The sequence below is a fragment of the Plecotus auritus genome (genome assembly GCF_963455305.1).
Source record: "Plecotus auritus genome assembly, chromosome: 6".
Classification (NCBI taxonomy): domain Eukaryota; kingdom Metazoa; phylum Chordata; class Mammalia; order Chiroptera; family Vespertilionidae; genus Plecotus; species Plecotus auritus.
Genome location: NC_137773.1, coordinates 2,914,394 through 2,933,409, shown reverse-complemented (window position 1 = coordinate 2,933,409; position 19,016 = coordinate 2,914,394). Strand labels below are relative to the sequence as shown.

General features: G+C 64.2%; 1 protein-coding gene across 1 annotated transcript; it reads left to right on the top strand.

Moving 5' to 3' along the window:
* Positions 1-4,548: 4,548 nt before the first annotated feature.
* ZNF316 (zinc finger protein 316) lies at positions 4,549-15,750 on the top strand. The gene is made up of 6 exons (XM_080674403.1): positions 4,549-4,674; positions 7,357-7,738; positions 7,997-8,103; positions 8,906-9,032; positions 9,484-9,597; positions 11,867-15,750. Exons 2-6 carry the CDS (start codon positions 7,384-7,386, stop codon positions 14,179-14,181), a joined length of 3,018 nt encoding a protein of 1,005 aa, XP_080530529.1. The 5' UTR covers positions 4,549-4,674; positions 7,357-7,383; the 3' UTR covers positions 14,182-15,750.
* Positions 15,751-19,016: the final 3,266 nt, after the last annotated feature.

The window sequence follows — 19,016 nt, the reverse complement described above, 5'->3', positions numbered from 1 at the left end:
CACGAGTGCGCGCGCCATCCCTCCCCTGCCTGCCGTCCAGACCCTGCCCTGCTTGCTTCTCTCTGCTTCATTGCAGGGGCCTGGACTTGACCCTCGTCTCTGTTTGCTGGACACTCCTGTCATCTCCGCCTGCACCTCCTTTCTGCCCTCTGGCAACCCCAGCCTGGCCCTCTCCCTGCCCCAGGGGCCTCTCTGCCAGCCCGCCCTGCACGCAGGGCAGGAAGCTAGGGCAGACCCCAGGCCCGGGCAGGTCTGAGCCCTGTGGGGGGTGGGCCGGAGGCGCTCTCTCTGGTGCTGGGCAGCGTCCTTCACAATGGGTCAGGGTTCCCAGAACCAGGTTTGATCAGGTTCCCCCAAACAGTTCCCACACCCACAGCTTCACCCTGTCACCTTGTGTTACAGACTGAATGTCTCTATCTCAAATGCGTATGTTGAAATCCTGACCCTCAATGTGACGGCATTAGGAGGCGGGGCCTGTGGAAGGTGATTAAGCCACGAGGGTGGAGCCCTCCCGGATGGGATTAGCGCCCTCATAAATTAGCACCTCGTCCTTTCCACCGTGGAGGGACACAGCAGGGTCCAGCTGCGAACCAGGACGTGGTCCTCCCCAGACACCCAGGCTGCCTGCACCTTGGCCTGGGGCTTCCCAGACTCCAGAGCCGCGAGCGAGAAATGTTTGCTGTTCCAGCCGCCCCGTCTACGGTACTTGTGTTACAGCAGCCTGAACAGTGACACTTGGTCGTCTTGAAACCATGTCTCTTTCCAGCTGGACCAGCTCCCTGCCATTCACCTGCACCCTGGCCATCTTGGGAAACCACGACCCGACGCCCTGCCTGATGCCTTGGGTGGCTGATTGTTGACAGGTCCCCACCGAGGTGTGAGGCTCCGCCATGGGAAGGCCTGGCCCCTCCCCCGCCCCAGCCCAGCCCAGCCGTCGCCTTGCAGCCTTGCAGGAGGAGCTGGAGCTGAGGCTGCCCTCCCCCGCAGTCCACTGCCAGCCCCCCCTCCCCAGGGAAGAGAGCTGCTGACTAACAGGTCAGACGCTGGTGGGGCCAAGCGGCAGCGTCCAGTGTGGGTCTGGGTCTGTTCTTGTTCTTGCTGCTTCCTTCTCTTTTGGGGTACACAGGCCCCCCCACCCCCGGAGGCCCTGCCCGGGGGTTACACTGCCAGCCACCTCTCTCTGCTCTCCTTTCATGAGCAGCTGGGTGGAGGGTGGACCTGCCCGATCCAGGCCCGCTCGCCCTCCCTCTCCTCGGCACCTCACGTTGGCAGAGGCCTCAGTGGGCCTGGGCCCCTTCCTCTACGCTCTTGTCTTCGGCTCATCAGCTGCCCCCCGAAGAGGCAGGCAATTGGCAGGACCGGCACATCTAGCCCCCAGCCCATGGTGTCAAAGAGTGGCACCAGCCCAGCCGGCGGGGCTCAGTGGTTGAGTGCCGACCTAGGAACCAGGAGGTCACAGTTCAATTCCCGGTCAGGGCGCAGGCCCGGGCTGCAGGCTCCATTCCTAGCGCAGGGAGTGCAGGGGCAGCGGCTCCATGATTCTCTGTCATCATTGATGTTCCTCTCTCTCCCTCTCCCTTCCTCTCTGAAACCAATAAAAACGTATTTTTTAAAATGGCATCAGATCCTTTCCCGATTCCCAGTTATCCAAAACACAGAAACGCCCTTGCTTTCATTCATACTTGTATGGAGGGGCCCTCGTCACTGCCAGCACGACTGTCCCCGAGTTCTGACGGACCCCGTGGCCGACCTGCGTCTCCTGGGGGTGGGCTTGGTGCCTTGGCCGAGTCCGGACTCCTGTGTTTGGTCCCACGGGCTGTCCTGGGAATGCGGGGGGCCCTGCAGGCCTTCTCCATATTGCTCTGGCCGGTCCCCACCCTGCTGACCTCCCGCCCCCCACGGCCCTGGGACACCCTCCCCCCATCCTCTTTTCTGCCTCCATCCACAGCCCCCTGCCCCCAGCGGGTTCTCCCGGCCTCGGCATGCGCCTCTCAGGGCCTAGTGGGCCCCGAGGCCCAGCTGCCAGCCTCCATCCCCGGGTGGTGCGGGGAGAGGACCTGGATGCGGGATAGCTAACGTGAGCGGTGTGGGCCCAGGGCCCCAGGAGTCCCGAGATGCACCTGGACCAGGAGGCTCTGGGGCAGGGAAGGATGTCAGCCCGGGAGCTGCAGGCATGGAGATGGGCCACTGGTGGGCTGGGACGGGGAGGGACACCCCAGCCCTGTCCTCCACATCCCATCCCACCAGCGGGGCCCTTAGCTGAACCCACTTGCAATGTGGAGAGGGGACACCGCAGGGCCCCAGAGCCAGGCAAAGAACCAACGGGGGCGGGGGGGGGGAACGGGGCGGGGCAGATAAAACAAAAGCTAACATTTCCACTCCTGCCCCAGAGCCCGCCACCCTGTCAGGCAGGGACCCGGGTCCCTCCACATCTCCTCGGACTTCCTCTTGGCCTGTCCCCCCTGATACCCAACCCAAGGCCAGGTTTCAAGGGGGTGAAGTCTGCCGGCCTCTCCCCACTCCACAGGCCGCCTCTGGGGGGTCCCTCAGCGGGCAGCCCCTCTCCAGAGGCCGGCACAGCCTGCTGCCCTGCTCCCCACCTTTCCTCTTCCTGAGAGGCCCCTCCCCACGGCCCCAGGAGTCTCTCCTTCCTCCTGCCTGTGGCAGGCAGCGTCCCCACAGCTTGGCCAGCCAGGACACTGAGCGACGCAGCCACACGAGGGACTCCCAGTCCCCCACGTCCAGCGTCCCTCCCCGCCCCACAGGTGGCGTCAGGAGCAGGTGGGCTCAGGGAGAACAGTGGGCAGGGCCGCCCTCTGCTCGGTGGGACCCGAGCCACTTGATGGGAGCCTTCGTGTCTGTTTATTTTAGCCTCAAAAAAAAAAAAAAAATGAAATTCCCCCCTCACGACCCCATCTGACCCCGTCCCCAGACCTGGATGGGATGCTCGGTGCGGGCTGGAGACCCAGGGCCAGGCAGGGTGCCACCCGGAAGGGCCCCGCCACTGCTGTCACTCCGCAGGCCTCTGACCGGTGCCCTGCGCCTGGGGGCTCAGTGTTGGCAGAGCTTAGGATTTTTCAATCATTTCATAAGAGACCCTCCATTTTTAAGTGTCAGTGATTAGTTCTAAAACATTTTATAAGAATTTTTTTAAAATATATTTTATTAATATTTTACAGAGAGGAAGGGAAAGGGATAGAGAGCTAGAAACATCGATGAGAGAGAGACATCGATCAGCTGCCTCCTGCACACCTCCCACTGGGGATGTGCCCGCAACCAAGGTACATGCCCTTGACGGGAATCGAATCCGGGACCCTTCAGTCCGCAGGCCGACGCTCTATCCACTGAGCCAAACCGGTTTCGGCTAGTTCTAAAACATTTTAAAAGCACCGGGAGCCAATCATTGTGCGGAGTGAGACTGGGTCGGAGGGCAGGCTGGTGCTCTGGGTTCGGGAAGTCGAGGCTTTGTGGGGGGCTGCCCCCCTCGCAGGGAGCGGTGGAGCCCTCTGCGGGCTTGAGCTCACCATCCGGAGCTGATGTTCTGGAAGGGAGCCTGCCCTGAGCAGAGCGCCCCACGCTGGGGCCGCTACAGCAACAGGAGACCGCTTGGGGGGGGTGGGGAGGGGGGGCCCAGGCCGCTCCCCGCGGGCGCTGTGGCTGGGCTGAAGGAGGCCCTCCTCTGTGGGTGCCAGAGCTCCCCACCAGCCCTCAGCTGCCTCCCGGGGAAGAGACAGCTTCTGGAGAGGCTGCGGGTGGCCAGCGGAGTCCACCTGCCTCCCCGTATGCCAGCGTCACCCTAGGGCCACGCAACGCTCAGAGAACCCGCCCTCCCCAGAGGCGGGCCCTCCCCGTGGTGCTGATCAGGCCCCTTCCACCCGAGGCCCTTCTTGCATCTGTCCGGCTGCCCGGCCCCTGAGTGACCATCCTCCTCCCTCAGGGCACCCCACCCGGCCCGACTGTACCCGTCCTTGGCCCCGGAGGCCGGGCGGTGAACTGTGGGCACCCATCCACCCGCTCCCGTCGCCATGGGCCATCGCCAGCAAGGGACGCCCCGCCCACGGCCACGACCACGGCCAGGCCTGGGGGCCCGCGGGCAGGGCGACGCCTCCACAGCCTCTGCCTCTCCACCCGCACGGTCCTGGGTGGGAGGGGGGGTGCCAGGCCCGGGGGGCCTGGAGCGGGTCTGGCATTCACGGGCTCCTAGGTCCTGGCTGAAGGAGTTTGGGGAGGGGTGCGCTCTGAGCTGCAGGGTCCGGCAGGGCAGGATCCCCAGGGATGGGTCGTGGTCTCGGGTCGGGGTCACAGGTCAGGTGGGGGCTCCGAGGTCTGCAGGGGGGCTGGCGTCTCGAGGTGGGGTGCAGAGTCTGCAGGATCCGCGCGGGGTCGCGGGCGGGGTGTGCGGCCGCGGGTGCTCGCGAGCTCCCTGCGGGTCCAGGGCTGAGCGCCTTGCCCCAGGGACGCTTCCTCTCGCTCCACACACGCCCCCTCCGGGAGCCGCGCTCGACCCCGCGTGACCGGAAGTTCCCCCCCGTGGGCGCGGGCGGGGCGGGGCCGACGGCGGCACTTCCGGTGCCCACGCGCCGCCGCCGCGCAGCTCCCGGGCCGTCACTTTGTGTAGCGCGGGGCGCGCAGGCCCGGCCCGGCGTGGCGGCGGCTCGGCGCCCGGCGCGCGCGGTGAGTGGGTGGCGGGGCGGCGGCGGCGCGGCAGGTGCGGCGTGGGGCCGGGCGTGGGCTCGGGCTGGGCGTGGGGCCGGGCCGCCCCTCCACGCCGGGCCGGGCGGCGGCGGGGAGGCCGTGGCGCTGGGGCCCCAGGACCTGGGCCTGCGCCTGGCCGGCCCGAGGGCGCGCTGGGGGGGTTTGGGGGACCGCGCCCACGCCGCTGGGACCTGCGCCCCCCGCTCGGGCCTGCGCAATGTGGCGGCTCCGACCCCAGGGCCTTTGGGGAGGGCAGCGCGGAGGGGGCGGGCTGGGGGGACACGCGACTCCTGGGGGGTGATCTCCGCCGTCCGGGGGTGGGGGTTGGGCTGTGGCCACCCCCGGGACACACCCATGGGGCGGGGCTGTCACCGCCAAGGCCTCGGTGGGAGGACCAGACCCCTGAGCCCCTGGGAGGGTGGGGGGGGCTTGGCCTGACCCGGGAGCTGCTTAGAGCCCTGGCCTGCAAATGGAGGCCCCGGTGGGCTGCTGCGCTGAGACAGGCAGCCGGTGCCGGAGTGGATGCGGTCTGGGCTGCCCCCTGTGGCCGCAGCGGTGGGAGAGGGGCTGGCCTTGGGGGGACCCGATGGGCGGGCAGGGCGGTGTGCAGGAGGCTCAGGCCCTGGCTGTGTGGGGAGGCTTTGGCAGTTGTTTGTTTCAACAAGTGTGGGCAGGTCGGGGGAGTGGCCTACGTGGTGAGGGAGCCGGATGGTCCGTGGATACACCTGCACCCCCAAACCCAGGAGAGCACGGCACCCCCATCCGTGGCCAGGCAGTGAGCACCTGGTCGTCCTGGAAGGAAGGCTGCCCTGGAGGAGAGAGGACCTGGGAGGCGCCCAGAGGGCGGGGATCCGGGCACCCACACTCCGCCCCTCCTCCTCTGCCGTTCTTTCCACTTCTGGGGAGCATTTCTAACAGTTTCGAACTTGGCCACTCCTCTCTGTCCCTGAGGTCCTCCCTGCTCCCCGTGGAGGGCATTTTGTCACCCCAGTTCTGATAGTTTGCAGCACCGTATCCTGGGGTGCAGGGCTCCAGAGGGAGTAAGGCCCCCGGGGTGCGGGGTTTGTGTTGACGCTGCTGCCTCCCCGACCCCCTGTGGCTGCCCCTGGAGCTGGCTGTGGGGAGTAAGCAGAGGGCGTCTGGAGGCTGGCAGCTGGGCAGAGAGGAAGGCGAGTGCGCAGGTCTGGCCTTGGGGGGCCACGTGAGTGCAGTGCTCCAGGTACTGAGGTCCGTTTTCCAGGACCGTCCTGTCCTGGATTCTGGGTCGGGGCACGTGGGGTGTCTGGCTGTGCCGGGCCGGGTCCCACCTGCAGGGTGACTGCCGACCTCCGACCTCTGTGCTGCTCGGTCTTTCCCTTCTCTGGTCGCTTCTTGGGAGAAGGGGCTTCGGGCTGAACCTCTGGAGCCAGACTCTCTCCGGTGCCTCTGGGGGGGACCCTCGCCAGCGGCCCGTCTGTTCCGGAAGGAGACAGTGCGGCCAAAATACGGAGTTTTTAAAGTTTCACGTTCACCACGTTGACGAGCCTCAGGGGTCCTCAAACTTTTTAAACAGGGGGCCAGTTCACTGTCCCTCAGACCGTTGGAGGGCCGGACTATAGTTTAAAAAAAAAACTATGAACAAATTCCTATGCGCACTGCGGGCCCGGGACGAGTCGGCTGCTAAGCAGGACAGGCAGCGGCACCCGGCGGGCCGGATGGACCCCTGCCTCAGAGTCATGTCTTCAGTAAACATTTGAGCAGTCTGTGCGTCTGGCGTGGGGCATTCAGCGGTGAGCAGAGGGGATGCCTGCCCTCTTAGAGGTGACTGTCCCGGGGACTGGCAGTGAGCGGACAGTTGTGTAAAAAGCATGGGTGCCGTGTGTGAAAAACAAGGGTGCCGCGGGAAAGGCCAGGGCACCATGTGGGATGGGCCCGGGGGGGCTGCCTCCGGGGCCTGAGCCAGGAAGAGGGGGAGGGAGTTCCAGGGAGAGGGGCTGGCGTGCGCCCAGGTGCTGAGGCAGGCGAGCGTGGGGTCCATGTGTCCCAGAGCCTGGAGCTTTCCTTGGAGTGCGAGTCCCCGGATACTGGCCCGGCTGAGGCTGAGGCTGAGGCTGAGGCTGTGGGAGTCAGCTCTGGGCGGGGCCAGGCAGGAGGCGGCTCTGTCGGGCTTGGCATCTTGGCATGGCGTCCGGGCTCGGCCTGAATGTGCAGCCTGAGGTCTGGGTGAGAAGAGCCCTCCTCTGAGCCGGCGGTGGGTGGCTGTTGGGAAACCCGCTGGCATTCTCATTGCCCCAGGCGCTGGGCAGGGCTGGCGTCCGGAGGTGGCTGCAGTGACACCAGCACACGCTTCTACTTTCAGGCACCTTCACACCCAGAGGGCTGTGGAGCGGAGGTCGCGCTGGGAGAGGCTGGAGGCTGGGGCCTCCTGGGTGGAGTTCTTCACCTGTGACCTTGGGCTCAGTGATCGTGAAGCTAGAATGGGGTTGGAGCCAGCGGGAAGAGCGTGAGGGCCGGGACAGGGGGCGCCTGGTGCTAGTGAGCCCGGCCTGGGCCTGGGCCTGGGCCCTGGAAGGAGCTGCGTGGAGTCCGCCTGTCTCCTGCCATTGCTGTGCGGTGGGGGCAACAGTGCCTGCCTCCCTCCCAGGGCGCTGGGCGGCTCCTCACCGCCCGTCTGTGTTTCAGGCCGAGCTGAGGCTTCCCCCCGAGAAGATGGCAGCCCTGCACACGGCTCCGGGCTCCCCGGCTGCCCAGCCGGAGCGGGCGGAGGACGGGTCAGAATGCAATCCTGAGCAGGAGGAAGAGGAGGAAGAAGAGAGGGGGGAAGAGGCGGAGGAGACAGAGGAGGAGGAGATAGAGGTGGAAGAAGAGGAAGGCCAGGACGTGGTGGAGGAGTCGGAGGCCACCGGGTTGCGGGCAGGGCGAGGAGGGCCCGTGGAGCAGGTGGAGGTGGAGTTGCAGGAGGACCAGGACGTGGAGGAGGTGGTGGCAGAGGAGTGGAGTCCAGCGTTGACCCAGGCGCGCCTGAGCCGTGGTGGTGCCAAGTCCCCAGTTCTTCAGGAAAAGGGTAAGAGAAGGGTGCTGGCCTTGGGAGGGAGGGAAGGAGGGAGGGAGGGAGGGAGGGAGGGAGGGCGGGCGGGCGGGCAGAGCTCTTTGGCCCTGTAGGCTGGTGCGGGAGCTGCAGCTGCAGCTGGGATGTCAGGGCCCAGGCTTTGAAACGGGGTGCAGCCAGGAGCTCCTGCCCCTCTTGCTGGATGGGCAGAGGTGGCCAGGCCGGCGAGGCCCCTGCTAAAGGCAGCGCCCCCTAGGAGACTTCTCCCCCCAGCTCTGCAGGCCTCCGGGGTTCCAGCCGTGCTTAGGGAGGAGGACCTGGAGGAAGAGGAGGAGGACGAGGAGGACGAGGAGGGGGATTTCCTGACAGCTGGCTCTCAGGTGAGCTGCCCTCTCCGGAGCTCAGTAACCAGGCAGGGTGTCCTCGGGGGCTTGCCCGGCTGCCTGGAGACCCCTGTGGCAGGGGCACGGTGGCCTCGGCCGAGCCCAGGCTGAGGTGGGACACGGCTGCAGACAGTGCCAGGCACCCTGAGCCCCACGGGACGCGGTTCCACTCCCTTGGGCCGACCCTTCCCGGGCCTTTGGGATGTCCTGGTCGTGCCGCCCGCCGCCCACTCACCTGCGCTGTGCAGCTCCTCAGAGGCCTGGCTCTCCCGGGTCAGGCTGTGCCCCTTCCCCGGAGTGCCCGTCTCTGGTCCAGGCTCTGATTCCCTGCTGAGCCTGAGATCAGGCTCCTGTGCCCACACTCGGTTCAGCTGGGGCCCCTTGTCCCCCCGGGTACGGGCCCTCGCATTGCTGACGTGACCACTGGCTTGAGCCAAATGGTGAAGTAGGAGGGGACGAGGCGGCCACACAGCCCAGCCGTGAGGGCTCGGCTTTGTTGTCCCCTGACCTCCGTGTGAATCCTGGCTCTGCCCCATGCGAGCGGGGTGTTTACCTCTGTGAGCCCGGGCCCCTCATCTCTGAATGGGGGTGGGGTCCCTGCCTCGAAGGGCACGGCCAGGCCAGGAAGCCCGGCGCTGTCAGGCTTTGTAGGCGTGCGGGTGACGGGCTCGGGCTCTGTCCCCTGGGCCCCCCTCTCAGGGCACGCTCATCCTGTTGCGGTCAGCTTCCCTCTCTCCCCTGGGGGCCCTGCCCTTCCCCTGGGCAGTGTGGAGCAGTGACCGGGCGCTGTGTTCCCCAGGGGCTGGTGACCTTTGAGGACGTGGCTGTGTACTTCTCCCTGGAGGAGTGGGAGACGCTGGCGGCTGCGCAGCGGGACCTCTACAAGGAAGTGATGCAGGAGAACTACGGCATCCTGGTGTCCCTGGGTAAGCGGGGCCTCTGTCCCCAGGAGGCAGCCCAGGGCGAGGGCTGCAGGGGCTTAGCTGTCTGGAGTCGCGAGGTCTTGGAGAAGGGGGTGCTGGTGCCAGCCCACCGCCCAGGGGAGCCCCACGGACAACCCTGCTTCTGGGTGGGTGGGTGGGGTCATCGGGGCCCAATATCGCCCAGCAGTGTTACGAGCCAGATGGACGTGTTCTGGAGATGAGGAGTGGGCATCCCGTAGGTGTGTGGGGGGCCTTGGCAGGAGAGCCGGGGTATCGGGCAAGGCTCGAGAGAGGGGAATGTGGGATTTTCCAGAACGGGGCAGGGAGGTGGGCGGGTGGTCCTAGGAGGATGGAGAAGAGGAGAGAGGAGCTGAGGACTGGAAGTGACAGTGCTGTGTGGCGTGAGGGCGGCCTGCAGGCACAGCCACAGCCTCTCTGTTTTTCTCCATGCCAGGGTACCCCATCCCCAAGCCGGATCTGATCTTCCGGTTAGAACAAGGAGAGGAACCTTGGGTCCCAGACAGCCCCCGTCCCGAGGAGGGAGACATTGTCACTGGCGTCTATACAGGTGAGCGTGAGACAGAGTCTTTTGGGGTTTCTGCCAACACCACTCCTCGGAGCTTTGCCCAGCTTTGGCCTTCTCCTTGGCCTGGTGCTGGCGGTCTGAGCAGCGGGGTGGGCTTTGCAGAGACAGGGTGGCCACCACGGGCTACCCTGCCCTCATGGGCTGGCTTCTCTTGGTCTCTGTCTGTGGAGAGCCGAGGGCTAGGAGGTCCCTAGAGAACGTAGTTTCCTTTCCCAGTGACCCCTGTCCTGGCCGTGGAGTCTCTGGGTATTTTTTGTTTTGTTTCGTTTGTAAACGAGGGCCAGTTGTTAAGTGACCGGCTCAGAGGGGCTACAGGTGCAGAGTGGACTGTGGGTCCTGGCACTGCCCGAGCCGGTCCTCTGTCTTCATCCATTTGGCATCTCTGAACAATGGGTCCCTCTGAGCCTTCCCTCCTCGCCCCGGAAGGCCCCAGGGGCAGGCCTCTGGCCGGGCGGGCAGCCCTGGCCTTCCAGAAGAGACTTGGGAGAGATTCTTACAGGAAGCTCAGCGGGGCAGATGTCTCTGGGGACCTGGAACCTGGCTCTGGCTCTGGTTCTGCCCCCCCCATCTGTCTGAGCCTCACTTGACTTGTCTGGACAATAAAGAATGTGAACTCAATCTGTAGTTTCCACCCTGAGGGTGTCGGACTGTTGGTTCTGTGCGGTGTCTCACAGGCCTGTGAGTTCTCAGTGTTTCCGAAGGTTCGGGGAGGCCTTGCACAGGAGGTGTATTGGGCTTTGGGCTGGAGTGACGCCAGGGAGGGTCACTGATGTCTCATGCCAATCACGTGCCTGGATAGACTCATAGATGTGTTTTAAATTAAAAAATACAGAAAAGCACAGACAGTGCTCTGCCTACACGTGTGTTCTTCAGAGTATTTCCCCACATGCTTTTCATGCTCAGACCAGCCATTTGAAACAGCGGCCCCTGAGGAAACCGACCTCGGCGCGCTCAGCCTCAGGCCTCGCGTCCCCCTGGGTTGCAGGTGGGCTTTCTGCCCGGGAGTCCATTCCTGGGACCTTTCCCGGACTTCAGAATCGGGGGGTCTGGCCAGCCAGACACATCGCTGCTGCCTCCGGAATGAGACTGGGATAGTGCTGATTGTCCCGGAGGGTCTTAGAGGGACGTGTGTCCCATCACAGGCAAATCTCAGAAAAGCCACCTGGAGGTGAAGGGGTCACAGGGTCTATTTGTGCCCCATTCTCCATGGTTCTAGGAGGGTCCTGGGGTGTAGCCACGATGTGCCCGTGAACCTGGCTTGGGGCCTGGGATACTCCCCACCCCTCACCCCCAGCCCCAACCATCCGCAGAGTCTGAGGTGTAGGATCCAAGCATGGTGTTAAATGCTGGGGTCACTCTGCAGGGTGAGTTAACTGCAGCCTGTCTGCTAAACTGCCCCCCCCCCCCTTAATTTCTGTGCAGCCGACCCAGTTGAGGACTGCCGGGTCTGGGCAGGACCGATGCTGACTGCTCTAGCCCAGCACTTTCTGTGTTTCTAGATGTAGCCTTGCAGAACACAAACTTACTCCTCTTGACAAGTTGGGGTTCATCTAAGGTCTGGGTTCTGGCCAGGCTCTCCCACCAGGTGGCTACAGCAGGGTGCACGCCAAGGGGGCACAGCATGAAGTGTACACGAGAAAGCAGGTGCTCTGGATCGCCTGGGGCGGGGCTTCCTCTGTCCCCTGTGACGGTGCTTGCTCCATAAAGAGTTCCCTCCAATGCTGCAGGCCTGCCAGCACTCCCACGTTATAAACCAGAAAGCCCTACCCACCTGGCCCCAGGTCTATGCTCTGCGCTGAGGGGAGAGGTCGGCCTGGGGGCGGGGCGGGGCGGGGGACGGAACAGCAGGAACTTGGGACTCCTTGCCCTTCTGTGACAGGAAGTGGCTTGTAGCTCAGTCTCGACTAACGAAGGACCATTTCCCAAAGGCACAGCCACTTAGAGAAAGCCAAGCTGGGGACGGCTTCGCAGGGAAGCCTGGGCTGTGCCCGCACAGTTGGTGGAGCCTCCTGGAGTGCGTGCAGAGAGCCCCAGATCTCCTTGGCCCAGGGCAAGCTTTCCTGGTTCTGCTGTGGGGCGGGGGAGAGGGGGGGCGAGATCCCTGGTGGCTGGCCCACCTCAGGCTGGTGGAGAGGAGTCCGGAGAGGGAGGAAGGATGAGCAGAGCCCACAGGGCAATGGGTCCCGCAGGAGCCGCCGCAGGCCCCTGTCCGGCTCCTCCCAGCTCTCCTGCCTTCCCCTGTTGCCCGCAGGTGCCTGGTTCTGGACCGACGACCTGGATGACCACGAGGAGGAGGACGACGAGGACTTCTTGGCAGAGGTGGCCGAGGAGGAGAGCGAGCCCCCCGGGCTGTGGTCGGCGGCCTATGGTGTGGGGGACGTGCCCGGGACGTGGGGCCCTGATGACTCGGATTCGGGGCAGACTCCGGAGGGCTGGGGGCTCGACCCCGGGGGCCTCGGGGCCCTGGCCGAGGGGTCGGAGGTGAAGCCCTTCCTGCCAGGCCAGGAGCCCGGCGTGAGCCTGCTGGCGCCTTGGGCGTTCCCAGCCGACGTGGCTGACCAGGCAGGGCGGCCCGAGACCACGTGCGACGTGTGCGGCAAAGTGTTCCCGCACCGGTCCCGCCTGGCCAAGCACCAGCGCTACCACGCGGCGGTCAAGCCCTTCGGCTGCGACGAGTGCGGCAAGGGCTTCGTGTACCGCTCGCACCTGGCCATCCACCAGCGCACGCACACGGGCGAGAAGCCCTTCCCGTGCCCGGACTGCGGCAAGCGCTTCGTCTACAAGTCTCACCTGGTCACGCACCGGCGCATCCACACGGGCGAGCGGCCCTACCGCTGCGCCTTCTGCGGAGCGGGCTTCGGGCGCCGCTCCTACCTGGTCACGCACCAGCGCACGCACACGGGCGAGCGGCCCTACCCGTGCCCGCACTGCGGCCGCAGCTTCAGCCAGAGCTCGGCGCTGGCGCGGCACCAGGCGGTGCACACGGCCGACCGGCCGCACTGCTGCCCCGACTGCGGCCAGGCCTTCCGCCTCCGCGCGGACTTCCAGCGCCACCGGCGCGGCGGCGGCTGCTCCGAGCCCAGCGGCGACGGCCCTCGGCAGGAGCCCTGCGACACGGCATTCGCCGCGGGGCCAGAGGAGGCCGAGGCTGGGCCCGAGGGACCCGATGCAGGGGAGGCGGAGGCAGAGGCCCAGGCAGAGGCGAGAGAGGAGGCTGCGGCGGCACCGGAGGCGCCCACCCCCCAGAGCAAGGAGGACCCCAAGCCGGACCGGCGCTTCCCAGAGCTGGGCAACGGCCTGGGCGAAGGCGAAGGCTCCTCCTCGCACCCGCTCGGCTTCCACTTTCCCGTTCATCCCAAGTCTTGGCTCCATCCGGACGGCTTCCCAATCCTGGGCCTCCCGGACTTCAGGGAGCGGCTGCCGGCCGAGGGGCGCCCCCTGTCCGGACCCCTGGGGGCCCGGCTCTCCCTGGTGGAGGGCGCCGGGCTGGCCAGCGACCCTTTCCGCGCGGGCAGCGGGCCCGGGGGCGGCGGCGCAGGGCTGCGTGCGTTCGGGCCAGGCGTTGGGGGGCTGCTGGCCGAGCCGGCCCCCGCCGCGCTGCCCGAGGAGGAGAGCCCGTGGATCTGCTCAGACTGCGGCAAGACGTTCGGGCGCCGCGCGGCCCTGGCCAAGCACCAGCGCTACCACGCGGGCGAGCGGCCGCACCGCTGCGCGGACTGCGGCAAGAGCTTCGTGTACGGCTCGCACCTGGCGCGCCACCGGCGCACGCACACCGGCGAGCGGCCCTTCCCCTGCCCCGAGTGCGGCGCCCGCTTCGCCCGCGGCTCGCACCTGGCGGCGCACGTGCGTGGCCACACGGGCGAGAAGCCCTTCGTGTGCGGCGTGTGCGGCGCGGGCTTCAGCCGGCGGGCACACCTGACAGCACACGGGCGCGCGCACACGGGCGAGCGGCCCTACGCGTGCGGGGAGTGCGGCCGCCGCTTCGGGCAGAGCGCGGCGCTGACGCGGCACCAGTGGGCGCACGCGGAGGAGAAGCCGCACCGCTGCCCGGACTGCGGCAAGGGCTTCGGCCACAGCTCGGACTTCAAGCGGCACCGGCGCACGCACACGGGCGAGAAGCCCTTCCGCTGCTCCGACTGCGGCCGCGGCTTCGCGCAGCGCTCCAACCTGGCCAAGCACCGGCGCGGCCACACGGGCGAGCGGCCCTTCCCGTGCCCCGAGTGCGGCAAGCGCTTCTCGCAGCGCTCGGTGCTGGTCACGCACCAGCGCACGCACACGGGCGAGCGGCCCTACGCCTGCGCCAACTGCGGCCGCCGCTTCTCGCAGAGCTCGCACCTGCTCACCCACATGAAGACGCACCGCAACGCGGGGGGCGCGCCCGGCCCCGCCACCGCGGCCCCTGCGCCCAAGGCCGAGGCGCCCGCCAAGGGGCCGCCGGGCGCCAGCGCGGGCCCCCCCGGGGAGCGGGGCAGCACCCTGCTGGAGTTCGCGGGCGGGACCAGCTTCAGCTCCGAGCCCACGCCGTTCGTGGGGCCCTCGGGCGCCTACCGGGAGGGCGTCCTCTGAGGCCAGAGGCCGAAGGAGGCCCTCCCGGCGGCCAGGGTGGCAGCTGCTGCGCCAGCCCCTCACGCTGGCCTCCCCGGGCTGAGGGCCCAGTCCTGGTGCGGTGCCTTCCCTCAGCCCTCCCTCCTGCCCGCCACCCAGCTGGTGGGAGCGCACACGGAGGAGGCGAGGGGCGGGCGGCCACCCCCACAAAGACAGCACCATCCCTGGTCGGTGCCCTGAAGCCGGGGGTGGGGGTGCCAGGCCATGCTATTTATTTCACTCGGGATCTGACTGGAGCCTCAGAACAGGTGGCCGAGGCGTCTGTAACCGGGTCTTACAGCGAGAGGGGAGGCCCTTTGGGGGGGGCGGGGAGGGGGGCAAGCAGGGCTGCTCCGTGGGTGTGCTGACGTCCTCCGTCCCGCAGTGAGAGCCGTGGGGGCCTCCTAGTCAAGTACCTCCGGGAGTGTAGGCCTGCGTTTCCCAAGGACCCGGTCCTCCCTCCCCGGCGGAGCTGCAGCCGGGACAGCTTTGGTTTATTTCCGTCTCCCGCGGCCCCAAGAATCTGGTGGAGGACGGAATCCAGAAGCCTCACCCGTGGCCCGGGGCGGGCCGGCCCCAGGGAGTTTCTGTTCTCGGGGTCACCTACTCTCCTTGCCCCACCTGAGCACCGAGGTGGGCCAGGTGCTTCACTCCGCCTTCCTCTGAGTCCGTGGTGCTCACCCCCGGCCCTGAGGGGGCGCACTCAGAGATCAGGGCCTTGGCCCCAGCCTTCACCCCCTCCGACTGCCATCTCTCCCGGGGTCAGCGGCACCGAGGCCCCGCCCGGCGCTCACTTAGATTGAATAACCAGAGTGAAGTGACAGGTCGGTGCCAAGATCATTCCTCACACCCACCATCAGGGCCCAGGACACCTGCAGGTCCCTTTGCCTCCGCTTCTCTCCTTACTCCACACGAGAAGCGGACGGTTTCTGTTCCGATTCCCCTCACAGGGGGGGCCCGCCTCCGGGGCCGTGGGCACAGACCCTTGGCTGAACAGCAAGCACCCAACTATGCAAGGCCCACACCTGGCCCGCACCCCCTCCAGCTGGGCCGCTGGCACCCACTGGGCGGCGGCCGAGGAGCAGCTCATGGGAGACCCCTCCCATCCTTAACGCCTCTCCGGCATGTGCGAGTGGGACCAGAAAACGGATTTTGTCGCAACTGCATTCCCTTTTAGACCTAGTTCCTTCTGTTTTAGTGTAGACGTGGCCTTGGAGCCTGGAGCCAGCAGCCGAGCTGCAGGGGCTGGAGTAGGAGGCCCAGTAGTCAGTGGGTGGGGAGAGGGCCTGGGTGGCGGTGGCATGAATTAGCCGGGCTGGGGGGGGGGTGGTAAGGAGGGCAGGGGTCCTGGTCCCCGGCTTGTCCTCTCCCTGTGGGACAGGGGCCTCAGAAAGGGCCAAGGGCACCTTGGGCTGGCCCCACGTGGCTGGGGTCCGGCTCCGTGCTGTTCCTCCTGGCGCGGCCCTCGAATGGGTGCCCCTCCTGGCCCCGGCTGCTTCTGCCCTGCTCGGGGCCATGGGCAGGAGGACCAAGCTTTAATAAAGACGAGAAACAAGCTTTCTGACTGAATTCCGTGTTGTTGCCGCTCCTGGCTGCCTTGGGGAGGCTCTGCGAGGCCTCGGGCCCATCCGGTTCCCACAAACATTTTCCAGGAGTTTTTCTCTTAGGGGACCCGGATGGGTCCGTGAGGAGCCAGCCCCGGGTGACCTCTGACCCTGCTGTGTCTGCCACGTGTTGCTGGGAGTCCGCACACTGCCAGAGTCCTGTAACACACCCAGCTACATGGGGACGGTATTGTGTTTAGGGTGGTTGGGCCAGCCTTCCCATGGTCCCCCTCTTGGTGGTCCAGAAACGTGCCTGAGTCACAGACCCCTCCTCAGAGGCCCCAGCGCCATCCAGGGCCAACTGCTCTGTGCCTCCCCCAGGGCCCTAAACACTTACCTTGGAGCTGATTTACTGACTTCGCAGCACATGTCCCCCAGACCAGATCTGACCCTCCCATCCTTTCCCCAGGGATTTGAAAATATGAGCTGTATAGTAAACTCTGTTTTCAAACGTGATTTGGGGGCATCAGAACAGAACCAATATTTCAGACTTAATGAAAAAGACCTAGTCCAAAAGGACAACCTTGAGGATCTTAAAGTCTATTCAGAAAGATAAAGTATTCCCCACTAGGGCTTACCATTGGCCGGCCAATTTTTTGTTTTTATCTTAATGGGGGGGGGGGGCTTCAATCTTGATGGTCATAGACAAAAAGGCAGCTTTCCTGGTTGTGAGAGGACTTCCGAGTTTCTGGAGTCCTGATTCATTCCGAAAGTGTCAGTGAGCATCTCCCACCGTTGCCAAGGAGGGATGGGTGCCCATGAGGTGTGACCCATGAGAGGTGGCTTGGAGAGTCAGAGCCCCTGAGCACCCCTCTCGCCTCCACCTACACTCGTTACTTTCCTGTTCTCACTGCTCCCGGTTCCCAACCTCCTCCCTTTCTCCTGGCCCTTCCACGCCATCTCCTCCCACATTTCCTCTGCCCCTTCTTCCCTTCCTTTAATTGGCTATATATGGAATAAAGTATTTTGACATTTTTGGTTATATTTATTAAATAAAGCTTTATGATCCTTGTTCCTTAATTTTTTGCCTGTTTACAAAATGCACCTACAGTAGTGGTAAGAATTCCAACAGCACAAAAATGTAAACACACTTTTCATGTCCTGAAGAGTCATACCACAAACAGCCACCAGGGGCCACCGCTTCCGCAGGGCGCGCGAGTGCACACTGCGCCCGTGTCCGTGGAAATGCTTTAAAACTACGAACGTGTTTGACATATTTCCTTGCAACTTGATTTTATCACCGAATATATATATGATGACATTCTTTCCTACCTCACTCGAGAATATTTTTCCATTGATTTTTAGGGAGAGTGGAAGAGAGAGGGGTAGACAGAAACATGGATGTGAGAGAAACACATCAATTAGTTGCCTCCTGCAGGAGCCCTGACCAGGGCCTGGGCCAGGGAGGATCCTGTAACCAAGATACGTGCCCTTGACCAGAATCAAACCCTGGACCCTTTGATCCTCAGGCCTACGCTCTATCCACTGATTCTTGCGCATATATCTTTTTTTTTTTTTTTAAAATATATTTTATTGATTTTCACAGAGAGGAAGGGAGAGGGATAGAGAGCCAGAAACATCGATGAGAGAGAAACATCGATCAGCTGCCTCCTGCACACCTCCTACTGGGGATGTGCCCGCAACCAAGGTACATGCCCCTGACCGGAGTCGAACCTGGGACCTTTCAGTCCGCAGGCCGACGCTCCATCCACCGAGCCAAACCGGTTTCGGCGCGCATATATCTTTGTGCAGTCATACAGATGGTTAATATAACTGTTCAAGTTTCTGGGTCAAAGAGCATGCATATTTAAATTTTTGGCTATAACTACATTGCCACCTAGAAAGGCTAACTCCAGTCCAATAGCATATTCTCAGTGCTTTTGGTCCGTGGCCTCACCAACACAGGACATCAACAATTGTTTTCATCTTGTTAATTTCGCAGAGGCGGATGGCTTGCATTTCTCTATTTTTTAAATATATTTTTTTATTGATATTTTACAGAGAGGAAGGGAGAGGGATAGAGAGTTAGAAACATCGATGAGAGAGAAACATCGATCAGCTGCCTCCTGCACACTCCCTACTGGGGATGTGCCCACAACCAGGGTACGTGCCGGAATCGAACCTGGGACCTTTCAGTCCGCAGGCTGACGCTCTATCCACTGAGCCAAACCGGTTTCGGCCATTTCTCTATTTTTAAAAATGTATTTTTATTGATTTCAGAGAGGAAGGAAGAGGGAGAGAGAAACAGAAACAATGATGAGAGAGAATCATTGATCGGCTGCCTCCTGCACGCCCCCTACTGGGGATGGAGCGGGAAACCCAAGCATGTGCCCTGACGGGGAATCAAACCGTGACCTCCTGGTCGATGCTCAACCACTGAACCACGCAGGCCCGGCAGATTTATGTACTTTTAAAGGCATTCCTAGGAAATTCGGAACACCAAGCAGATTCTTTTTCCTTTTTTAACATTGAGGTGAAATTTACGTTACATAAAAATAACCATTTTGCCCATTTGTCCCAGGCCTATTCTCTGGCTCCTCCTGATCCTTTTTTCTTTATGGTAGCCCAGCCGGTGTGGCTGGGTGGTTGAGCTTCCACCTATGAGCCAGGAGGTTGGGCACGTGCCTGGGTTGCGGGCTCCAGGGCTCCATCCCCGGTAGGGGGCGTGCAGGAGGCAGCCAATCAGTGAGTCTCTCTAATTGATTTTTCTCTCTTCCTTCCTCTCCGAAATCAATACAAGTATCTTTGGTAACAATGTCAGAAAGATGCGCACCTCCCGGTTCAGCGCAGCCATCTCTGGGAGAATGGGCGCCAGAAACTCTTTGCTTTCGTTGGTGTCCAGTGTTCATGCATTACTCCCGCTGTAAAAAACGGCGTGGCTGTGCTCACGTGATGACGTTCTCATCTGCATGACCGAGCCGCTCCCTTGCTCGGCGGCCGTGAGGGCGGCCCTCGTCCCAGGGCCAGGGACTGCGGGGTGACGTCGAGAGGAGCGAGGTGAAGTGAGGCGCGGAGAAGTGGGGGTGGGGAGTCCAGGAGGGCTCCCGCGCAGGCCCCGCCCCGCGTGTGGGCGGAGCCTCCCGCGAGACCTGCGCTGCGTGGGGCTCTGTGCGCAGGCGCACGTCGCTCCTGGGCGAGCGTCCTGGCGGGCTGCGGCCTAGGTGGGCGCGGGCGCGTGGGGCCGACGTGGGGCCTGGCCGTTGGGCGGCGGAG